This window comes from Tiliqua scincoides, chromosome 7 (genome assembly GCF_035046505.1).
Source record: "Tiliqua scincoides isolate rTilSci1 chromosome 7, rTilSci1.hap2, whole genome shotgun sequence".
Lineage (NCBI taxonomy): Eukaryota > Metazoa > Chordata > Lepidosauria > Squamata > Scincidae > Tiliqua > Tiliqua scincoides.
Window position 1 is genome coordinate 43896324 of NC_089827.1, and position 24058 is coordinate 43920381.

At 44.4% G+C, this 24058-nt stretch overlaps 1 protein-coding gene across 4 annotated transcripts in view; it reads right to left on the minus strand.

Moving 5' to 3' along the window:
* The window catches only part of TMTC1 (transmembrane O-mannosyltransferase targeting cadherins 1), a 165384-nt gene that overhangs the window by 31383 nt on the left and 109943 nt on the right, over positions 1 to 24058 (minus strand). For all 4 annotated transcript variants that reach the window (XM_066633815.1, XM_066633814.1, XM_066633816.1 and 1 more), the window contains 2 exons: positions 13581 to 13724; positions 2197 to 2305 (listed from right to left, as the gene is read on the minus strand). In XM_066633815.1, the coding sequence (XP_066489912.1) occupies positions 2197 to 2305; positions 13581 to 13724 (253 nt within the window). The remainder of the gene's footprint in view (positions 1 to 2196; positions 2306 to 13580; positions 13725 to 24058) is intronic.

A 24058-nucleotide genomic window follows, 5' to 3' on the forward strand; every position in this document is an offset into this window, starting at 1 on the left:
GGTGGAAGAGGGTTAAATCCTGCTTGACTTGGGAATCTCCCCTGGTCCTTCCCTATCCCAAGGGTGATGTTTGTGACACCACTTACTCATGTAAGTACTTTACACTCAATTGTGCTGATTCCACAAGAGACAAATGGAATACACATCTGGGTCTGGGTGAGATGCAGATGTGAGCCAAACTGCGGAGTGCTCATGGGTACACAATCATCCACTCTCGAGCTCTATAGGTCACCTGTAACTCCTCCTTGTAGCACAATGAAAAATCAGTAAATAAATAAGGTTACAGTCTATAGACCTGCTTGGACCATATTGCCCAAAGAGGTCCCCAACCTCATTTGTATGTATTGACATTTAATTTTTTTTAATTGTGTCCTTCCATGAGATAAGGGCAGAGGGACTTGTGCAGAACAAACAGATCAAGGATGCTCATTTCTGTAGCAAAGCACATTATATACCTGCTTAGGAGTAACAGCATTTGACATACAGCCCCTTTGACTCAACATTAGTTATTGCTCTAATGGCCTTTAGACCAGTGTTTCACCACTATTGAAAATCCATATGCTTTTTAATCAGTTGTCACTGCAAGCAATTAATTTCATTTATTCTCTGGAGATGGTTCAATGGTGGGGCTTATTGGTACGCTAACGGCAAAGAAGAAGAAAATATTAGCATGCAGGGGTGGTTCTCAACACTATGTGCAAACAGCTCAGCATCAAAATTCTGAAGGCAAAGCCCAGGTTTCCTTATACCACCAGTCCTTAGAGGATTTTCCAGCTATCCTTATCAACCTGGACACTCACAGGGAATGAGTAGAAGGAAGAAAGTATGCCTATTTCAGTATTTTATTGACATGAACTATCATGCTCACCTGCCCCCAAAATTTCATTTTCCTGAGAGAGAGAGAGAGAGAGAGCCCAATCTTACTGGGCTTCTGTTCCACCAGAATGCACACTCCAGCAATGGAGTATGCTTCATGGTGGTGGTCACAAAGCGCAACGGCCACTCTGTGCAGCCAGGCCAGCACCTGCTTGACAACTGCTTCTGAAGAAGCCCCAGTGCCACTCACATCAGCAAGGTGGACAGTTGAGGGGGCGGGAGGAATGGGAAGGAATAGGAGAAAGAAAGGAATGGGGTGTTGTCCAGGGTGGGGACGGGTGTGTGTCGAGGGCAAAAAAGGGGCAGTCATTAGTCATTAGAATTGTATTCTGCACATATAATTAGTGCAGAATGCGGCCACCCATGTGGTTGCAGGGGCTTGTCAGTTCGACTCAGCTGGGCCACTGTTTCGGCAGCTACACTGGCTGCCAGTTCGTTTCCGGGCTGAATTCAAAGTGCTAGTTTTAACTTTTAAAGTCCCATATGGTTTGGGACCAGGGTATTTGAGGGACTGCCTCCTTCCATACAATCCGACCCGTCCTTTCAGGTCATCAGAGGAGGCCCTTCTGACTGTGCCGCCACCAATGGAGGTGAGGGGGATGGCGGCAAGAAACAGGGCCTTCTTGGTGGTGGCTCCCCATCTGTGGAGCTCCCTCCCCCTGGAACTGAGAACAGCTCTCTCTTTAGAGTCCTTTCGGCGGGGGCTTAAGACCTTTTTATTCAAAGAAGCCTTTTAATGCTGACACAAGGGGGCAAGGCTTTTTTATTTATTTATTTATTTTAATTTTGGGTTCCAAGTTTTATTGCTTTTAAATGTTTTATTTTTATACATATTTATATATTTTGTGTTTTTATATGACTTCTTTTGTAAGCCGCCTTGAGTGCCCTTTACTGGGACAGAAAGGTGGATATAAATAAATAAATAAATAAATAAATAATGTTGTTTTGGTGTTTAATTCCTTCTTTCCTACACACAATACATGCACCTCCCACCCACTATAGCTAGATCTAAGAGCAAGATCTTAGACACGTTGGAATGTAACACTAGAACCAGTAAACACTAAAACACCAATACAAAACTGACAAATGCATCGGTTAGGTGAACAGGGCCACCACATAGAGTTGTGCAGGCTGTGTCCTGCACAAGGGAGCAGCATCTAAGGGGACACCATTCAAATTGTAGACAGGAGGAGGATGTTGGCAGAACGCTATTTCTGCTGACAAGCACAATGAGGAAGGGGGCACCTTCTTCTCATTTGCACAAAGGCGCCATATGGGCTAGTGGTGGCCCTGTGGGTGAACCTTATTGGAACTGGTTACCTGTTCGGCCAACAGTGAAGCAAGGCTAGAGTAAGCATCTGCAAACTCTGGTCCATACCGAATGGAATCTCTCAACAAGAGAACAGCATCCTTCTTCTTCCCTTGGGACCTGCAAGTCATATGACGAGAGGGGAAAAGGCAGTTCTTTTAATAACTTTTCCAGTTCACCTATTGATTAAAACACTGTTAACAGACTTGAAAGTGCCTGTCGTCTCCTTTTCAGAAAGAACTAGCTAATTAAATTTCTTCAATCGAGTGCCTCCTGGGACAGGATCATATTCCACAGCCCGTCAACATGAAAGAGAATGAGAGCTGTCATTGGATATGCACTAAGTTTGGTGCCTTGTCACCTGCTGGTGAGGTTTTCTTTAGCCTGCTGGGCAGCACATACAATTCCCACAAAGCCCCTTCTCTTGCTTTTCAGTTCTCCTTTCCATTTACTATTGTATCAGGAAGCCTTCCAGAGAACCAGGCAGGCATGACGGAGAACTAGATAATTGAGGAAAAATATGAGAATGCATGTGGAAGATAAAGTTATTTCTGTTGCTGATGCTGAACTTTAACGTGATTTTACTCTGAGGATCTTTTGTAAGCTGCTTTGAAAGACATTTGGGCAGGGAGCTGAACCATTACAAATCTGGGTTCCGTTTCAATTCAGATACTAATTTTAAACAGTAGCTTGGTGACCTGTTCAGAATAATCTCAAACTCTTCCGCTTGCAATGCAACTCTAGAATGAACACAGTAGCAACTACTGAACTTGAGAGAGAGAGAGAGAGAGAGAAAAAAAAAGTGCAACTGCCTACTTTTGAATTTTTAAAGGTTTTTGCAAGCAAATACATACAACAGAAAAAAAAAACAGGAAAATAAAACTGTTTTATTTACATTTATTTACAGTTGAGTACCTGAATGCCAAATGACTTGTGCTTTACAGCATTCAGTACTAGGCAACCAAGAGATTTTAGGTTCAAGTTTAGGTTCTAGTTCACTGAAAAAACAACAACTCTGACCCGGTTTTTGGGCTTGGTTTGATTTCCTGCCATTGGGGCCTATAAAGCAGGATATATATATTTTTAAGTACATAAAAATAACTTAAAAGCCCATTTAAGAAACACAGTGGCTCTCACCCTTATTCAATCAACCCAAGCACCTTAACCTTAGGGAACTATATGTATATAGGGGGGAGAAGGCTTTCCCTCTATTTTTGAAACTGCTTACAGCAGACGTACTCAATATAGTTCTGTAGTAACTTGTGCTGCTTTGTTACACATGTTCTAAAAGTGTTACAATTTGCTAGGAGGGAGGGAGAAAGGAAAAGGGGAGAGGGGGAAAATACATCATGAAAAAGTACCAGTCCCAACCGGTAGCAAAACTAGCATTGTGTAACTTGCTGAGCTAGAGCTCAGGGTTACAGTTAATTTCAGCAGATTAACTCCCATCTGTTTGACAACATGAGAAGCAATGACTGTATGTCAAACACAGAAGATACCAGACTCAAATGCTTATTTCTGCTTGTTCTGCAATATTCTGAAATGGCTACACACATGTGAACAAGGCAAGTCAGCACTTGGCAGAATTTAGCATCAGAAATAGTAAATTTCTCTTAATTTCTGTTGTTTCCATACCTTCAGCATACCATCCTACCTTATTTTCAAGCCTGTTCTCCAAAATTATTAAGGCTGGCAACTTGTAAGCCATTCAAAACCTGCCCCCTGCTCTAATGAAATATATTACTCTCCCAATAATGCCAGTTGAAGCCCAGATGTCCTGCCATCTTCCTGTGAAGACCAGCCTGCAGTATGAACTAGATAAGAGCAGGACCCTACAATGTACAGGCACACAGAGGGGTGCCCAATAAACAGTCTGAGATAATCTCCCTGGCAGATGCTGCAGTTGGGGAAGCTGCAGATTTGGGGGAACCCAGTGTACCCTGAGAGATTGCACATCCCTACCACAGACTCTCTGCACTCATGCTTGGGACCTCAAGAGTAAAAATGGCCATGAATCCAAGTGGACAACCTGACTGGCAGGTGCAATGCATGTCTGGCAGCACAAGGTCTTCTATGGCTGAGTCTTATTCAGCAGGAGGAAACAAGAACCAATGCACGCTCTGGATCAGGGCCCTGTAGATGATCCAGAAATGGATGGGGCAGCAGGACCACCCATGAAACTACTCAATCAGTGCCTGCTTGTTTAAATACCTCACCCAGTTCCTAGTCCTGTGCAACTCCTAAGACAGCATCTTAGCTACATTAGTGACTTTGGGCGCAACTCTAACCCACTTTCCAGCACTGACATAGCTGCGCTAGTGGATCGTGTGCTGCATCTTGCAGTTGGGTGGCACTCACGGAGGCCTCCTCAAAGTAAGGGAATGTTTGTTCCTTTACCTTGGAGCTGCATTGCCCTTATGTCAGTGCTGGAAAATGGGTTGGGATTGCAGCCTTAGACACAGACCTGCTGGACAGCTCCTCAGGTTTGCCAGTGAGACCATAACTCTAAACCAGGGGTGTCAAACATAAGGCCCGGAGGCCGGATGCATCCCATGGAAGCTTTTTATCCGGCCCTCAGGCTTTCAGCTGCTGAGGTGTTACTGCTAAAAGGGCAGCCCCCACGAAAATTGGGCTCTCCCATATCTTGAAATATGTTAAAGATTTGTGTGTTTTCTCTTCTGTCATTTGTAGTTAATGAATTCCTAAGTGAGAAAAAGTGCTTATTTTTGGTTATGAGTTGTTTAATGACATCACTTCCTGCCTAACGACATCACTTCTGGCCCTCAGCAGGCATCATGAATTAATCGAGGCATCGGCCCTTGGTATGAAATGAGTTTGACACCCCTGCTCTAAACAGTCTGATCCTATGGGCCTTTTACAACAAGGCCTAGGATCAGATCTATGGACCTGTTAGACTAGCATCCCACTGGTGTAAAAAGACCAGTGACAATGTGGAGTGGAAAGGGGAGAAACCAGGGAACGTGTCAAGGGTAGGAGAGAGTGGAGTGGACTGGCAGCAGCAATTTTTGCCAGATCCTACCCTGTTTTCCAACCCAATGTGCCCTCTGGTTCTCCTCAGACACACTCCAGCAAAATGACTAGTGTATGTGTGAGGAAACCCACAGGGCAGCCTAACAGGAGATAAGTCCTGCAGGCTGCCCAATCCCCACCCACCACAGCATGCAGCACAGCCTCCATTAACATGGCTGCATGCCATAACGTGGCAGGGGATACGTTCGGCCTGTAAGCCACAAATAAGAGGTGGCAGATATGAGTTACCAGAATGACCATAGTGATCGGGATACATGAACTGCTGCTGAACACAACAGCCTCGCATCTCTCTCAGATAATGTATCCTAATTAAAAAAGAAATGATGCAACCACATGGTGTTGCCAGTTCCCCTCTCCCAACTCTGCTTTACTGGCTGCTGCATGCTGCATAATTTTGTAATATTAGACATTACTAAAGGAGAAAGGGGGGAGAAGGTGCTGTGGAGATGATGCTTTTGGCTGAGCATCTCTTGTCAAGTCTGCTTTCAGCCTAAGTACACTCAGAGCTGCTGTTTCCTGATTTAGGAGTTAAACAGAATTAATAAGCAAAGTGCCTTGCCAGCTCTGAAATCATGCAAATGTGTCAATTACATTCCTTCCTTAGAGGTTGCTTCATATACATCTGAAAGCAAATTTTTAAACAAGTTGATAGTGATACAGGATCAATTACTGATGTTTAGTGCTGGGTGAAAAAAAGAAGAAGTTTGTGGTTACTCTCCGGTGGTTGTGGATGGGAACTCCAGGCTGCTTCCTCCTCCTTCGCTCCTCAATGGTTACTCATTCAGCCTCTGAACTGAAGGCTGCAATTCTACACACAATTACCCTATCAAATTCAGTGGGCTCACTTCTGAGTAGACATACATTGGATTGCTCTGTTACTTCATTCATTCTCTTTCTTTATTCATTTATTTTGCACACTGAAAACTATTCCACATACGTACGGAGAGGTAACACCAGGACTGACACAAAGACTGATCAATTACAACTTTGTAAATCCATTTTCTGCCAAAAACCCAATAACATGTTTTCCTTTAAATCTGACTGGAGAAGAAGCTTGTAGCCATGCTCAAAATATGGTGAGTGAGCTTCCACAACAGCTCATCATTCCGTTTATGACTGTCTGTATGCACCCTAAGAAAGGAAGCTGTTTGAATGCATGAATCCAAAATCTCCAAGATGCTTCTCCTAATATCAACCTTGTTGGAGTGAGGCTTTTGCTTTTTGCATGCCAGTATGTACAGTTTCCCCAGATTTTTTTTTTAATCTCCATGAACTGGAAACACCAGCAGTCATTCCTGCTAGATGAGGTTATAGCCAGAGGCTCCAGAGTTTATCAACTCTGATCAAGTTTCATAACTGATGCATTGAAATTTTGCAAACAGCAGGTCCTGCACCTTTTTTCAGATACATAACAGAATGCTCTGATATTTTGGAACGCATGAAAAACCAGCCATGACTAAAACAACACACTATAATTCTGAAATGTACATTTTTCTGCCCTTTTAAATGATACCTATCTTCCCCTCATTTTTCCTTTAATACTGGATTGGGACCATGGTAGGAAGGTTAGAGAGTTTAACATGCATGATCCCCTTTTTACAGGCCTAATCTAAATCAAAGGGGACATGTATGTGCTAGCTACAGAAAAAGAGGCAAGTACATCAGGATAATGACATGGTTAAAGTCACATCTAGACTAGCCCTGACTTTGCAAACATTCGTATTTCTGTCTGAAAATTCCATCCATTCCATTTCCAAAGTTCAGCTACAATATTTGACTCCAAAACTGAGGTCCTTGAGAAAGCAAGGTATAAATTGCTTAGTTAGACTTGTGCCCTTGACGAATGAGCAGGTGTCAATTTACCAAATGGAAAGTTCCTCCAGAAGCACTGATTAAGGAGCATAATTGTTTTATGGGAGTTCCTTGTTTTAGAGCCTCGGAATAAAGTCACTTACTGGCATTCTCTCTCTCTCGACTTCTGTTTCCCATATCTATAAAACTGGCAGAGGGCACAGTGCACTGCCTTGAACAAACCTTTCTTCATGCTGAAGCTGTGACAGTGAAAGGCATGAATGCAAATATTAAGGAAGAAGTAAGAATAAATGGAACAATAAGAACATAAGAACAGCCCTGCTGAATCAGGCCATAGGCTCATCTAATCCAGCTTCCTGTAATTCACAGTGACCCACCAAATGCCTCGGGGAAATAAAGGAGACAATAAAGGAGAAAGGAAATGAAAGAAGAGAAGCAGCACCATTTCTGCCAAGCTGCTTATCCATACTATCAGGTTGACGGTTTACTGACAAATAAGACTGAATCTGATACAGACTGGCTCCCGAACTAGGGATTAGGGGACTAGCATCAAGTTCTTTAAGAGGCAAACACAGTGTATGCACATTGGGGAGTCTTGGTAAAGAAAAGCAGCTTCGAGAGGAGCTATTTTGCATGGTTGTGTCCCTCTTCCCAGTCACTTCTCTACTCGGAATGTCCCCTTCCTCCATGATATTTTACTTCACAGATAGTAGCTCTGTCACATTCCTGTGTGTGCGAAGTGTGCCTTACTTCCTCAAGACTTCAAGAAGGCAAGCTGAGGCAAGAGGATTTTACTTTTCAGTTCCATTTCCCAGATTGTGTTCTAAGTCACAGGAGTGTGCCCACAAACAACTCCCACGTCTGAAGAACAACGGGAGAATGGCCTAGATGCGTGGCTAGTGATGTCACCCAACAGTTATTTGCAAATACTCCTCCAGAGTCAAGACTTTCTTGAAAGTAGGCCTGTGGGTACACAGACCCTTCCCACATGGTTGGCTTACTATTATTATTACTAATAATATTTATACACTACTTTTCAACAAAAAAAGTCACAAAGCAGTTTACAGAGAAAATCAAACAAATGGTCCCCTGTCCCAAAAGGGCTTCTAACCTAAAAAGATGTAGAAGAAGCACTAGCAAACACTGGCAAGGGGACTGAAGAGGGAGAGTTACTGTCAGTAGACATACAAGGTGCTTGCAATTATGTCTTCTGCATGAAGTATTGGGGTCACCTAAGCATTATGTACAAGAAGCCTGACCATTATTAAAATAAACTGAACACTTTGGAAGATAGATATTCATGGTTTTGCAAATGTTCTCTGCCTTTCAGTTCAGCAACTGGAAATTATTTCCTTGCTCACGAAGGAAAGAAAAATAAAACACTTGTATTTGGACAAAAAAATACCTAAGAGAGCATATTTAAATCAATATAAATGAAACAATGTCATACGTAGCTCACTTTATTTCTCAATAATAAGCGGAAAGGTCTGCTTATTTGTCAATTTACAGAATATCTGTAGTCCTTAGCTTGGGATTTTGTGACATATTTTAGAGACAGCAGGAACAGACAATTGCTTTGCCAAAAGAATAAGTGTTTGGCAGGAGAGTAGGAAATGCCGGTACCACAAGTTAAAGAATTAAGAAACCCACTCAGCAGCAATAAAAATCTTTATTACCACAGGCGTGCTTCCTGAGGACGATGTAGTCCCCTCAATTATCCTCTTTTTTTCTGTTAATAGCTTTTCTCTTTGATCAGAGCACAACGTGCATCTTTAAAAGAGATTTTTTAAAAGATTACAGCATCTCTTATGTGACAGCCTGAATTACGTATGTCGCTTGATCCCAGGAGGGAATGAGCACTCTGGCCTCGTTCCAGATGAACACAGGCTCAATTTTAGGAATGGAAGAAGTTGGCAGTGATCATCCAGAGTCAGACTTCATAGTCAAGAATGGAAGCTGTTTGTAATACTGTGTAAGTAGAGCAAACTGGATCTCATCCCCTTTCTGGCTGCAAGACAACAACTCCCATAATCTTTCTTAAAACATCAGATAGCATCAGTCAGAGGCTGGAAAATAGCATATTCTGGGGAGACACGAAAGGCTGAAAGTGGAAACTTGTAGAATGAGGCCAAGCATGGGTAAAAGCTGGGTGCAGGAAGAGGGCCATTTGGATGCAGTTTCAGACCTAGAATGGCCACTAGGCACAGTTGCAACTAATCAAAGTGGTGTGCCTCTGCTTTTCCCCTTGGTGGGCCTATCCCCAAGGCACAGGGCCACAAACAGAGGTTATATGTGGATACGTCAGGGATATGGGAGAGCTCAGAGGGATTGTCACATGGACACCCCAGAGGTGAGGGCTGAATACAAAGAGGCCCAGAAGATCCTGGCAACAGCTCAACCAAGACAAGGCAAGCCTCCAGAGACTGTGCAGACCTACAGAACCTGAATCACGCCTTTCTTCCTGTGATAATATGACCCCATTGGTCATGCAATCCATAGAGGTTCAGAAGAGGAGTCAAACTGAGTTCTCATACTCTTCAGTGTAAATGGGTTCTCAGGAAAAGAAGTATAGAATTGCTGAAATAGCTCCTTGGGATACTTTTCTTCCTCCTTAAGCATTGTACAGAGCTTGGTCAAAAGATTTCATTGAATGCTGTGGGGTCTCTAGATAATCAGTTTTGGCCTTGCAAGAGTAGCCACAGCACACTCAAGGGTCTCAGGAGACAAAAGGGTCTATTATCTTCTCTGATATACTGACAGGTAGAGCGTAGCAAACAGCAGATTCAGTTCTCTTCAATTCCTGCAGCAATAAACTCAGGTTCGATTTGTGTCTGTACAAACATAATGTGCACAGTTACTGTAAAACGTTAGAATGTTTTAAATTTCCTCATTCATTACCAAGTTTCTTACTCAGAATTGCTGCATGGAAAACCCCTGATTTTAAAATGTGTTTTATGTTTAAGCTTTATTTGAGTTAACATTTATGCAATATCATTACTAGGAAGGGCAGGAGACAAACGCAGAAGACCAACACAGCTTCTGGGCATCTGAAGGAGTTCAGGAAAACATATCAGTATATAGGCATTTTAAAAGTTCCTAGCATGCACATGTGTAGGAGATGCACAATAAATGTTGGAAATAGCAGAATAGAATTCCCTGCAAACAGAAAATTAGAGCAGCAGGGAGAGTGTTAGACTAGAACCTCTCTTCCTAATGGGATATTTTTCTACTTGCAAGAACAGTCTAAAAATTGAATCCCGAACTATCATCAAATGATACAGGTCATTCTACATCAGGGGTGTCCAAACATTTTTGCAGGAGGGCCACATCATCTCTCTGACTCTGTGTTGGGGGCCAGGGGAAAAAAAAAGAATTAATTTACATTAAAATTTGAATAAATTTACATAAATGACTTTATTAGAGATGGAACTTATATGAATGAATTACGGTCTTGAAGCAGCTCAAGGCCTATAAAAGGCCTTGCACAAAGCAAGGCCAGCCTTTCCTTCGCTGCCACTGCTGCATCATAGATGTGAAACAGCAAGTACTGAAGGGAGCCCTCATCCCACAGCTCAGGTGAGAGGTAGAGCAGTTGCGTTGGGCCAGCACAGGCTCCAGCAAGTCTCCGGAGGGCCAGAGGCTCACTGGAGACTGGGGACTCCCCACGGGCCGGATTGTGAGCCCCTGAGGGCCACAAGTGGCCCCCGGGCTGGGGTTTGGGCACCCCTGTTCTACATCATATGCAGATCCAGCTGAAAGGAGGTAGAAAAAATTACAATCACAGAACAATCCTACTTACCTGCTCCACTGACACAGTGATCCCTGCGCCAGCCTAAAGTGTCACAAACGTGCTATAAAGCACATTTTCAACTACTTGAATGCAGGCAGCGCCAGCAGGATCCAGGCCCCTGGCTGGTGGTGGAGGTGAGTGAGGGCGCAATCCTAACCAACTTTCCAGCACTGACTTAACCGCAATGCAGCCCCCCAGGTAAGGCAACAAACATGCCCTAAGCTTGAGGATACCCCCTTGACTACCTCCCCACTGCAGGATGCAGTGCACAGCTATGTCAGTGCTGGAAAGTTGGTTAGGATTGTGCTCTAAATCACCTAAGCAGCACAGGGGCTGGGAGAGAGTGGCGAGGAGGATGTTCCAGAGCCAGGGAGAGGTGTAACAGGGAAGAGGGAAAATGCGACAGAAGGTTGGGCAGGCCTGGGAGCGGTGGCAGGACTGGCGGAACAGGCCTCTGCTGTATCCTAACCCCCGTTGCAGACCTGGAAGCCCTACATGGACTTGCGCTAACTAAAAAGCTGGTGCATATCCAAGTAGCCCCATTCAGCAGGCTGCATTACTAGATGCACTAGATGCGTCTGGCACTAGACGCTGTGCCAGAACCACCTTTCAGAGCGCGATACCATAGTCTTTCGAGACTGAAGGTTGCCAATACTAATCTCTGGGCTAAAATGGAAAACTGGAAGCAGTTTTGTTTGGTTCAGTAGGATAAATGTAGAGATCCAGAAATATTTTACCCGTGGGCTCTGAAACAAATGTACTGATTATAGTATATAACTCTTTCTAGAAACATAGATCATCATGATCGATTATTATAAGGAAGCATATGGGAGGCCAGCGCTCATGTTAATCACAAATGACACCTCTCAGTTCTGGAATGCCAGGTTGTCTAATCTCAATATTGACAGCAAAATTACTAACATGCTGGCTCACAGATCAGGATGCCTGCAGAACAGTCTCATGTGATGAAATTATCACTAAGCGAGAAAGTTAACAGATCATTTGAATCCATTCCCTGATTTACATTCTTCTCTGCTGTGCTTCACAGTCTTAACATGCAAATTGTCCATTTTTCGAGACTGAAGGTTGCTAACCGACCATTTAGAGCTTGAATCAAATTAGTTTTTGTTACTTTTAGGCAGAGTTATTTCATTGCGATTAATACCCAAAATGAGATTACCTGAACAACTCTTCCTAAATTTCTCAGCATTGCTTGGGAAATATTTCTCCTGAAATTCAGTAGGAAGTTGCACAGAAAAGGCTAAGGGAAGTAATTTAATTAGGAGGATTGGGGAGGGGGCTTACTTGTTACATCTGCATTATACCAATCTAACATTAACACCTGGGCTAAACATGATGCTAAGTAGCAAGCAACAGGACCCCACGAAGCCTGTGGCTGAGAAGAATGTGCTTTACATGTGCAAAGCTGATATTATCTACCTTTCCAGCAGGGGACAGTGTTCTATCACTGCTGTTAAAACCCACTTTTTTCAAAAGACATCAACATAGTTTTAAATGAAATATTTTCCAGCTCAACTACACTGGATGAGAAAGAACTTCAAAAAAATAATAAAAAACGCGTGGCATGGATGACACAGAACAATGACCCTTGCATTTGTTTTTTTAAATTCATTTCAGTATTTACATGCTGCCTTTTAGCCCACAAGGGCCCTCCCAAAGCAACTCACATGATCAGTTAAGAAATGTTGTAACAAAATGAAAATCAGAAAGTCAAAAAATATTATAACACTACTGCTAAAAAGCACCACAGCTGAAAGCAGTACCAGAGCACACGAGGGAAAACAACACAAATGTCAGATGAAACTTTTGCCAAGTGTTGGAAAACCATTAACTGGGATGGGCAAGCTCCAAGACAAGAGATTTCTACAATCTGGGTGCCCCTGGCAGAGGGGCATGCTGGGAGGCCAGGAAGGGGATAACCTCCACTTCAAGTCAACCGTGCTGGTTACCGTGCTCTCCTGACTCCCACCTCACTGTTCCTCTCTCTTCACTGACTCACCTTCATCGGAGGGCACTCCTGTCCCCAGCAATACATGCGGGGCCTTTCCGGTCTCTCTGGGAAATTCCGAGCACACAATTTCATGCACTGCCAGGTCACAACAGCCATCAAGCAGCAACTGCTACCAAACACTAGTTCCAACAGCGGTATAGACAAATAGGATTGAGCCGCGGATGGATATTGTACCGGAAGGATAACAACAAAGAAGTGGATATATTCAGTGTCTTGACTGTGTATCAGGACTCTGAGAGCTCGTCCGTCTCCACCTTTCCTTCCTCAGTTTAGCGTTCATTTATTATGACTATTGTTAATTGTTGTATCGACTAGTTTATTGAACTAAATCAAAATGTCATGACTACACTTTTTAAAAGGCCGTATCACATGACCTGAACAGTCAGTCCTCCAAAGGTGCAGGAATGTGGAGCAAGGACTCCAAAGATTATCAAAGTAGTGGCCTCCAGCTGTTCAGCGCTCTAAAGGAGCACCATCTCCTACTTCCGTGGCTTGTTCTGACAGCCTCCTCGACAGAACTAACATTGTGTCAGGACTTAAAACTACTCTGATGCTGTCAATCACAGTTAGCAAAGATTTAGCCTCTGAACCACCCCTAGGCACTGGCCAAATGAAAGAACTACAAGAGGATCAGCCAGATTTAACTTGGTGAAGAAGGATGTGTGTTCAAACTGAAAACTGGAGATAACAGAATTAGATCATAAACATACTTGAGCAGATTTCCAAGATTGAAGAGAGCTCGGTTGTGCTGCGGATTTAACTGGAGTGCTTTACTGTAGTACTCCTTTGCCTTTGCCAAGTCTTTGGTCAATGTACCAAGGTTGTTCAGGGCACTTGCATGGCGTGGGTACAACCTATGGGAAACAAAACAAAATCTGGTCAGCCTGCTGTAAATGAACAAAACCACCCAGAGCTTTTCAATATGCTTCCCTCTTGCAAACTTATTTATTTATTCTAGCTGTATCAATAACTACTGGACATGAAAGTGAATGAGGCTGATGCACCAAAAGACATTGAAGGGTACCAAGATGGAGCATGGGTATTTTCAGAATAGAATGATTGTTCCCAAAAAGGAAAAGTGTTGGTGTTCTTGTAAGAGCTCTGAGGATGATACAAACGGTGTATTACAGGTGCAGCTTCTCCCATCACTGTGTTTCAAAAGGGGGGGAGAACTCCAGAGCTCTTGGAGAGATAGAAATCTATGAAGGGTGGAACATGGTCACTCTGTAAGAGCAAAGCTTCTCTCATCTGGTCAGCTGCTCAACATTTTTTTTTAATCAAGTGAAAACATGCTTGGTTTGCAGCAGCAGTTCCCAAACTTATTATGGTCATGACACCTTTTCCATGGTGGCCTCGCCTTCCCGGCTCTCTCAGGTGCTGCCATCTTGGATTGCAAGAGATACTGCATGATCAAGATGGCGACGATCAGGAGAGCTGGGAAGAAGAGGCCACTGGGAACATCCCAAGTCGCCCGTCTGAGTTCTCACAGTTTGGGAACTACTGGTCTACAGGGGCAAAAGTTCCAAGAAGCAAAGGACTAGTTTCCATTCCCTAAACCAGGGGTATCCAAACTTTTTGGTCAAAGGGACGCATCAAATATCTGGCATGGTGTGGAGGGCCAGAAAAAAATTTAAATATAAAATTTAAATAAAGAAATTAGAGATGGAACTTAGATGAGTGAATAAATGAATGAAAGGGCTCATTCATTCAACCTCTCTGGCACTCAGAACACTCTCCAGACACAATTAGAGCACAGTTCTGGTCATGTTCAGTTGAGTGGGCCAGAGGCTTTCAGGGGACAGGAGGTTGGCCACGGGCCGGAAAGAGGCTTGCTGAGGGCCGCATCTGGCCCCCGGGCTGGGGTTTGGAGACCACGACCCTAAACCCTACAAGGAAAGTACAGGTGTGCCCCTGTATCTACGGGGATTCCATTCTGGAACCCCCCGCATATAAGTGGATCTGTGGATATGGTGGATGCCTTCTCCCCACCCTCCACCAGAGGCTGCACACATTGGCCCATGACCTGTGGCTGGCTCTGAATAACTGCAATAAGTGAAAAAGTCACTTACGTTTTTTTCAGGAAAACCAGATTTTTTTAAATGCCTTTATAAGGCATTATGAAGTCTGGGGAAGCCCTCCTGCCCTCTGGTGCTTCTCTGGCCCTCATAATGCCTTATACAGGCATAAAAATGTCACTCTCGGGTTTTGTTTTTTTTTAAAAACGGAAGTGACTTTTTTAGTTTATTGCAGTCATTCTGAGCCCTGCAGAGGCCATGGGTGGACACGTGAGGCCTCTGCTGGGCTCAGAAGACCCTCCAGGACGCGAGGGGACGCACAGGAGGCCCATGGACCCAATCTGAGGTTAACTAAAACCATGGATACAGGATCCATGTATACAGGGCCCCCCTGTACTGGAATACCATTCCTGTTTCATTCTGCCTTTGTGACGGGGTGTATGTACTCCTTAAGCGATCTTGCAACCTAATTCCGGCTCAGGCCTTTGGTCAAACAAACAGCACTTATGCTTGCAAAGAGTGAATGCCTCTTTGCATTTCATCCTATGAGTTCTTTTTATAATGAAACACAGCCTTTGAATTTGGATTCTCTCTTAAGAAGCACATGTGCGGGTGCACATACAGCAGTATATATGTCACCAGTAATGGCAACCATCTGCAAGCCATATCTCATTAGGCGCAAAGTCCTCCTCGCTTCACCTAATCAAACGCCAAGCAGTGCATTATTTATGAAAGAAAGCGGCATTTCATTAAAACGCTCGCTGGGGCAGTCATTTTAAAAAGGAAAAGAACAATTTTCTCATCCTCTCAAAATGCTAGGCATTTTCATTAAGAATTGCCTTTCCACCATAATTATAGCAAAATACCTGAAACAGCGCAATCCATGGCGCCCCCTCCCAGAAATAAAAATGGGAAATATACTTTCAATTGGATTCAGTTCTGATTTCCGTACAAAAGACAAGCAGGATGTTTTCTTGGGGCAAAATGAATTATTCAGAAGTCTCCCTCAACACTGAGATTATTCCGCCACTACCATTGTCGGAATAAATTTCGGCAGGCTGGCCTTGAACTATTATGGGCACATACTGCACAAAACTTCTGCTTTCAATTATCACCCTTCCCCCTTACTCTTAGGCGACCCATATTCTTACTAAAACTACAATTAAAAAAAGTTTCTTTCATCGCTAAAGAAAGGCAAATTCTAGCTTCGACACAAAAAAAATGCACAGATGAATTTTCAGTTCCTACAGCACTATAACAGCTCTCTCACCATCTGAGACACCTTATTTTTGCAAACATTCCTGGGTCCTGACTCTTGCTTGACATCTCAGTTACTTTGCCTGCAGTAAGACAATTCCTAAATCAACTCCTGCAGAAAGAGAAGGAAGGAGGAACTTGTTGCCATGACTACCATCTATAATCCAGCAAGAATTTTAATTCACATGCTAGGAAACCACTTAAAGTGGAGACAGGAGTGCGATTATGAGGAAGAGCTTTGGAATGTGCCCTAGAAACATTAATGTAAGGCTCAAGTCTGAAAGGAACTCTGCTTTTAGGCATGCACCTCAAGTCAGGACCAAGTTGAAAAGAACCATTGATGGGGTCATAAGGTGGGAAACCAGATGTGTGGGAGGTGGAGTAGGAGGCACAGTCCCTGGACCCAGTGTGTAGAGAAGGTCAGGAAGAACATAGGTGGAGAGGAGAAGTACACTTGGATGCCAAGGTCAGGAGGGCTAAACAAGTTGAGCAAAGTTTAGGATCAGAAGAGGTCCAGCTTCCTCTGACAAGGGATGGGAGGGGCAAGGCACTTCTCTCCCCTTAAAGGGATGGAGGGGTCACAGTGCATGCTGAAATCCTTCCCCTGCATAATTCTTAATTTTTATCTTGTCCTGTAGAAGCCCAGATCTGGTCTGTCATAACCACCATGCCTGAGATCCCCAGAGAGACAAAGGAGGGTATGGAGGGGGAGCAGGAGCATAGGGGCATTGAAGTCCCTTGATATTGGGCAAGAGGAGGCTCCAGCTACACTGCTGCAACATTTGACTGAGTGGGCGGCCTCTGGTGATGCAACAGATATGGTGGCTTACTGAGGCCCCAGCTTATGCTGAGAATCACAGTAGGGTCCTGTTCCTTCTCTTCAGAAGTGGACTGGAATCTGGATAAAGGCGGGGGGGGGGGGGGAGGTTGCTATAACAGAACTCTTTCACCTTTCCCTTGCACACAATGCTCTGCACCAGCCAGAGAATTCCAGAGACGAGGCACTGAGTATCCAATTTTCCAATGCTGGTACAGCCGTACCAATGGGGCATGCACCGTGTCCTGTAGTGGGGAGGCAGTCACAAAGGCCTCCTCAAGGTATGGGATAGGATTGGGCCCTGAGTCAGGGACTCAAACATGGTCCATCCATTCAGCTATCAGACAGGTGAAGAAGGCACACCAAACCCGTATTCCACAAGCCCACAATCCTGTGTAGGAGCAGAGAACCTATTTAATACTTTTCATTGAATCCAAAGATGTTGGCCAAAGATGGCCAACAAAAATAATATGAGCTCATGGGGGGGGGAGCATATCAAATCACAATGCATTACGAGGCAAGAAAAAAATAGTTCAGCTTTTATGTTTTCCTTCTATGAAATTCTAGAATCCTCTAGAGGTGGTGCGAAGAAGCACACTGCAGCATTAGCACCAAAGAGATACGAGAGGCATTTCATGTCAGTTGAAACTAAAAATAAAAGACTTGTGTTCAACTGAGAGTTTCCCAGTAAGCTGTAGAATCAGATGTATGCTGAAAATGTAGAACAGCCTTCTTCACACATGCACAAAATTCCTGTGTATGAAAGAGATTCAGAAATGTTACCTTAGGTGCCAAATATCCTGAGAGGATATTGCTAACCTGTATTCTTACTTGCTCTTTGCAGAAAAGAAGTCCATGTAATAGAAAGCTCAAAAATGAGAAACGTATGTGGTTAGTGATTTAAAACAATACAGGGTTTTGACTGCTGTTTAAAAATCAGAGGAGATCTGAAGGGTGCCTACAGATGCCTAGAGCACTATCATCTGTCTTTTCTCATCACTTCCATTTCTTTCTCAGATGCCTCCTGTGCCCTCATGCATCACTCCACACATACCCAGCCACAATGCAATACTCAGAAGGACAGGAAGAACACTGTTCATTTACAGCATGAGTTAAAAGATCTACCTTTGGTTTCAGTTGCATGAGCTGAAGCAGTTCAACCCTGGCAGCAGTCCCTGGTGGGTACTGCTGGAGCCTTTGGGCTGCTCTTGAGTGGCACTCATGCCAACTATCTGCTTGTGTGAATCTCCACAGCTATGTGCATCTGCTATAATATCTGTCATTGTAGCATTTTTTTAAAGCAGCCCTATAAATCGAACACGTAAATCACAGAGATCGTGCAGACATTCAGAGTGTGGAGTGTGTGCAGACATTCAGAGAGTTATCCACTGGGAATCCAGCAAGTGCTGTCAGGCCTAAAGCCTGATATTAGCTTTGTGCACTCACAGGGTGCTCTCAATGGGGCCATTCTCAAGTGTGAAATGGCCTTTCGTTCACATGGAGGTTCAAATGGATACACAAAGCTCAAGACTATTCTGTTTAACATTCTGAAATACTCTGGATATCAAATGGGAATGTCACACAGAAAACACTTCCTAAGTGTTCATATAATGCTGTAAGGGACCTAAGAAAACACTTAGGCAAGTGTTCATATAATGTTGTAAGGGAGAGGTTCCCAAAATATGTTTCTCAATGCCTTAGAGCAGAGTTTCTCAAACTGTGGGTCGCAACCTGATTGTGGATGGGTTATGAAGCTGAAACAGACAAGCAGATAGCTGACAAAGAAAATGTATGGAGCCCTATGGAAAGGGAAACTGAGTCACATCATGCATTTATTCATGAGTAGGCAACCATGTCTTAATCCATTGCAAAGGGCAGGCTGAGAGGAATCCAATGCCACCAAAATGGTCCCAATCTGATAAATGCAGCCCCCCAAAAACACTCGAGAAGGAAGTCTCTCCCTCCAAGCTGACAAATGTTCCTAATGGAAAATGAAACTAAGCAACACATTAATGTTTACTCCAGCACGTTCCAGGACTGTGTTGTTAGGAACTTTGTCCTGCCAGGTGATGCCGAGAATGCATCGGAGGCAGCGCATGTGGAAAGTGTTCAGTTTCCTCTCCTGTTGTGAGCGGAGAGTCCATGACTCGCTGCAGTACAGAAGTGTACTCAGGATGCAAGCTCTGTAGAACTGGATCTTGGTGTGTTCCGTCAGCTTCTTGTTGAACCAGACTCTCTTTGTGAGTCTAGAAAACGTGGTAGCTGCTTTACCGATGCGTTTGTTTAGCTCAGTATCGAGAGAAAGAGTGTCGGAGATCGTTGAGCCAAGGTACACAAAGTCATGGACAACCTCCAGTTCATGCTCAGAGATTGTAATGCCGGGAGGTGAGTCCACATCCTGAACCATGACCTGTGTTTTCTTTAGGCTGATCGTCAGTCCAAAATCTTGGCAGGCCTTGCTAAAACAATTCATGAGCTGCTGGAGATCTTTGGCAGAGTGGGTAGTGACAGCTGCATCGTCGGCAAAGAGGAAGTCACGCAGACATTTCAGCTGGACTTTGGACTTTGCTCTCAGTCTGGAGAGGTTGAAGAGCTTTCCGTCTGATCTGGTCCGGACATAGATGCCTTCTGTTGCAGTTCCAAAGGCCTGCTTCAGCAGGACAGCGAAGAAAATCCCAAACAAGGTTGGTGCAAAAACACAGCCCTGCTTCACGCCGCTTTGGATGTCAAAGGGGTCTGATGTGGAGCCATCGAAGACAACAGTGCCCTTCATGTCCTTGTGGAAGGATCTGATGATGCTGAGGAGCCTGGGTGGACATCCGATCTTGGGGAGAATCTTGAAGAGGCAGTCCCTGCTGACCAGGTCGAAAGCCTTCGTGAGATCTATGAAGGCTATAAAGAGTGGCTGTCGTTGTTCCCTGCATTTCTCCTGCAGTTGTCTAAGGGAGAATACCATATCAGTGGTGGACCTGCTGGCTCGGAATCTGCACTGTGATTCTGGATAAACGCTCTCTGCAAGTACCTGGAGCGTTTCTAACACAGTTCCTAACAACACAGTCCTGGAACGTGCTGGAATCCCTAGCATGTATGCACTGCTGAAACCAAGATGCCTGCGTTGGCTCGGTCATGTCGTGAGAATGGATGATGGCCGGATCCCAAAGGATCTCCTCTATGGAGAACTCGTGCAAGGAAAGCGCCCTACAGGTAGACCACAGCTGCGATACAAGGACATCTGCAAGAGGGATCTGAAGGCCTTAGGGATGGACCTCAACAGGTGGGAAACCCTGGCCTCTGAGAGTCCCGCTTGGAGGCAGGCTGTGCAGCATGGCCTTTCCCAGTTTGAAGAGACACTTTGCCAACAGTCTGAGGCAAAGAAGGAAGGCCCATAGCCAGGGAGACAGACCAGGGACAGGCTGCACTTGCTCCCAGTGTGGAAGGGATTGTCACTCCCAGATTGGCCTTTTCAGCCACACTAGACACTGTGCCAGAACCACCTTTCAGAGCGCGATACCATAGTCTTTCGAGACTGAAGGTTGCCAATACAATGTTTACTCATGAGTAGGCCACACTGCCTTGGCTTGTGTTGAAGGTTAGGCAAAGGGGAATGCAAGACTACCAGAATGGTTCCAGTCTGATGAAAGTGCAGCTCAACAAATGCTCCAGAAGGCAGCTCCCCCCATAGAGGAAGGAAAAAGGATAAAAACAGAGGCATAAGCTGGTAAAGTGATTTTTTGTTCCTTTTTAGATTTGTAAAGCTAAGTTGGTCGTTAGTGATATGGCTTAAATATAAGAACTTAAATTGAACTGGGCACCGGGTAGGGCAGAAAATCTTACTGTTTTTTTGGGGGGGGGGGCGGGTTAAGGTTATTGCAAGCAGGCTACAGAGAAAATTCACTTGGTGGAAAAGGGCTGGCTTCCCCCTATCAACTCCCCTTATTTGTTTTATTTTAATTATTTATAATTTATTTTAATTTGCGTGATGATGTCACTTCTGGCCATGACATCACTTCCAGATGGGTCCCAGACAGATGGTCATTCTAAAAAGTGGGTCTCAGTGCTCAAAAGTTTGAGAATCACTGCCTTAGGGTGTCATGGTGAATTCACAGGGGTAGTGCGGGATGTCCCCAGTGGCCCCTCCTACTCATTCTCCCAGGCACTGCCATCCTGGATCTTGCAAAATCTCACAACACTTGGACACTGTCATCTTGGATCTCGCAAGATCGCATGAGATCCAAAATGGCAGTGCTGGGCTGAGCTGAAAGAAGAAGCTGCAGGAGCACAATAACCCCAGTAAGTTTGGGCAGCACTGCTGTAAGGTGTCAAGGGAGGCAGGTATCTCACAAGCTAAGTTCCCAGAAGTCAGGCTTCAGCACTTTATTTCCTGCACTCTTGTTCCACTGCATGCCTTAAACAACTGGGTCTTGAAATAGTTCAGTTACCGTAGTAACCCTGACATCAAACTTCAAGAAGTTACTCCAAGAGACTGTTTGGGGTCTCCAGCACTGGAACTGAGAGCCCTAATGCGAGCAAGATAGACTGAGAGGGAGAGTAAATGCATATGTGTTTGAGAGAGGCCTTGTCACCTTCACTTATAAGAAATCTGGGGGGGGGGAGTGGGAGCAAACCAGCATGTCCTGCCCCTGCACTGATATACCCCCCCAAACTTCACTCATGTCCCCCATACTGTTTATCCGTGGCAACAAATGCTATACCCGGGGAGAGCATCTGCCTGTGTCCTGGCATGCTAGATGCCCCTTTGCAGACAAATGTTTTACATAAGGTGCAGAGCTTCAGGAGCACATCAGTGTGGGGCAGGGCCTTCTGGCATTTTCTCATTCCATCTACCACCATGCATTGCATGTGTGTATGTGTGTGTGCGTGCGTGCAAGAGAGATGGGCCAGTCTTTGTGATGAGCCACTCATTTCCTCAATGTGCTTATTCTCCCAACTCTCAGACATCTGGCAGTAGCAACTTAGGATTCGGAAATCCCAGAATGCTCAGCGGGGAAGTTTACCAGAAGATAAGGGTGATTCTTCAGTTGATACATTTGGCAATCTCTGGAACAGAGGGGTGATTACCTATGAAATAACAAACCAGTGTTTTCTTATCCTGCTTTGGAAACTTTGGATTCCTTGGCTTACCAAACAGTCACTGAACAGGTAGAGAAAGACAGGCAGGCTGAATGCTGATGAAAGAAAACCTGGTTCAAGTCTGGCCAAATTCTTCAATTTGTCACAAGATGCACAGAAAGCTGGTATTTGCAAACACATTTATACATATGTATATAGTACAGGAGAGTGAGAGCTCTATAACTTCTAGAATAAAAAGTTCTCGCTACTTTATAGGGGGGAATAGAAATATGTGCTCACACAATGGCCTCCATTGCTTGGAATGCTAATTTGTACATTGAAGTAAAGGAGATGTTTGACTCTTATCCTATGAAATGACACCCCCACGTCTGGATGGAAATTAAACTATAGTTTCTCAGACTTTTTAACACACATTGTGGTAGCAACCAAATTCATCTCTTAGCTGAAGCTGGAGAAAGTTCTCTTCAGAAACCAGATTGCAATCACAAGAGAAAAAAACACTGCTTTACTTCTTTAAGAAAATGACTGCCAACATTTTATTGTTTACTATTCTCCCCCAACGTTAAATAACAAGCATATTCAAATTTCATTCAGGAATGTCTGTGTTATTGTTGTAATGCCACTCCAAGCCTGGGCAAACAAACACACTTGTGTAAGCCAACAAGGCAGCATTGTTTTGTTTTGGCAGCACCCATGGCATTTCAAATTCATCACGGTTCTAGGTGAAACAGCTTGTGTTGGACCAAATAGCAACTGCCTTGTGATGCTGACACAACTGCAGACAAAACCAACAATCACCCATCAGCAGCTAGGCTGGTGTTGGGAGGTCACATCCCCTGGTTGTCTAGCAGCTTCATTAAGAACATAAGAGCTCCGATTGATCAGGCCAAAGGCCCATGTAGTTCAGCTTCCTGTATCTCACAGTGGCCCACCAAATGGTTCAGGGAGCACACAAGACAACAGACACAACCTGCGTCCTGGTGCCCTGCCCTCCCCATTGTGTTCCCCCCACTCATTTGCATCTGAAGGAATATGATACTTCCTTAGACTGAGAGATCTATGTCTACCACCAGGATCTCAGGCAAAGAGATCCTGCTATCTCCGGGGGAAGGATGGAGGGGAGGGTCAGACTCTTCTGCACAAAGAACAGGGGCTTCACTAAGCTATGCCCCCCCCCAACACTTATGAATGCAATACAGCCAGTGCCACATCAAAGGAAATTAGCACCCAGGGCAAGGGGAAAAAAAGAGCATCCCCATTCCCATTAGCAGAATTAAAATACCTTTAAAGTGCAACACCACCTTTTGATCTAAAATGGCACACATTTTTTAATTTAGTTGTTGAATTACCTATTTATAATAGGTCATTTATTTATTAATAAATAAATTATTATTTATTTAATAAATATAATATAATAAATAAATTATTATTATAAATAAATTAATAAATAGGTCCTCACCAGACGCTCCAGCCTTCCCAGCATCAAGATCACACGCAGTTATCATGGTGCTGCCTGCGACACTGACCACTCCCTGGTGTGCAGCAGAGTGAAACTGCAAACAAAGCGACTGTATCACACGAAAAAGGAAGGAAGACCTCGCATTGATACCAGCAAGACCCGGGATCAGAGAAAAGTGGAGGAATTTGCACAAGCGCTTGAGGAATCTCTTCCAGGCCCGGCCGACGCAAACGCATCCAACAGATGGGAACATTTCAAGAATACCGTTTACAACACCGCCTTGTCCATATTCGGCAAGAAGACCAACAAGGCGGCAGACTGGTTTGAAGCCCACTCTGAGGAGTTGACACCAGTCATTGAGGAAAAGAGGAGAGCTCAAGCAGCATACAAGGTCTGTCCCAGTGAGCGCAACCTGCAGGTCCTCCGAACTGCTCGCAGCAAAGTCCAACAGACTGCCAGGAGATGTGCTAACGACTACTGGCTCCAGCTCTGTTCCGAGATACAGATAGCAGCTGACACGGGCAACATCAAGGGGATGTATGATGGTAT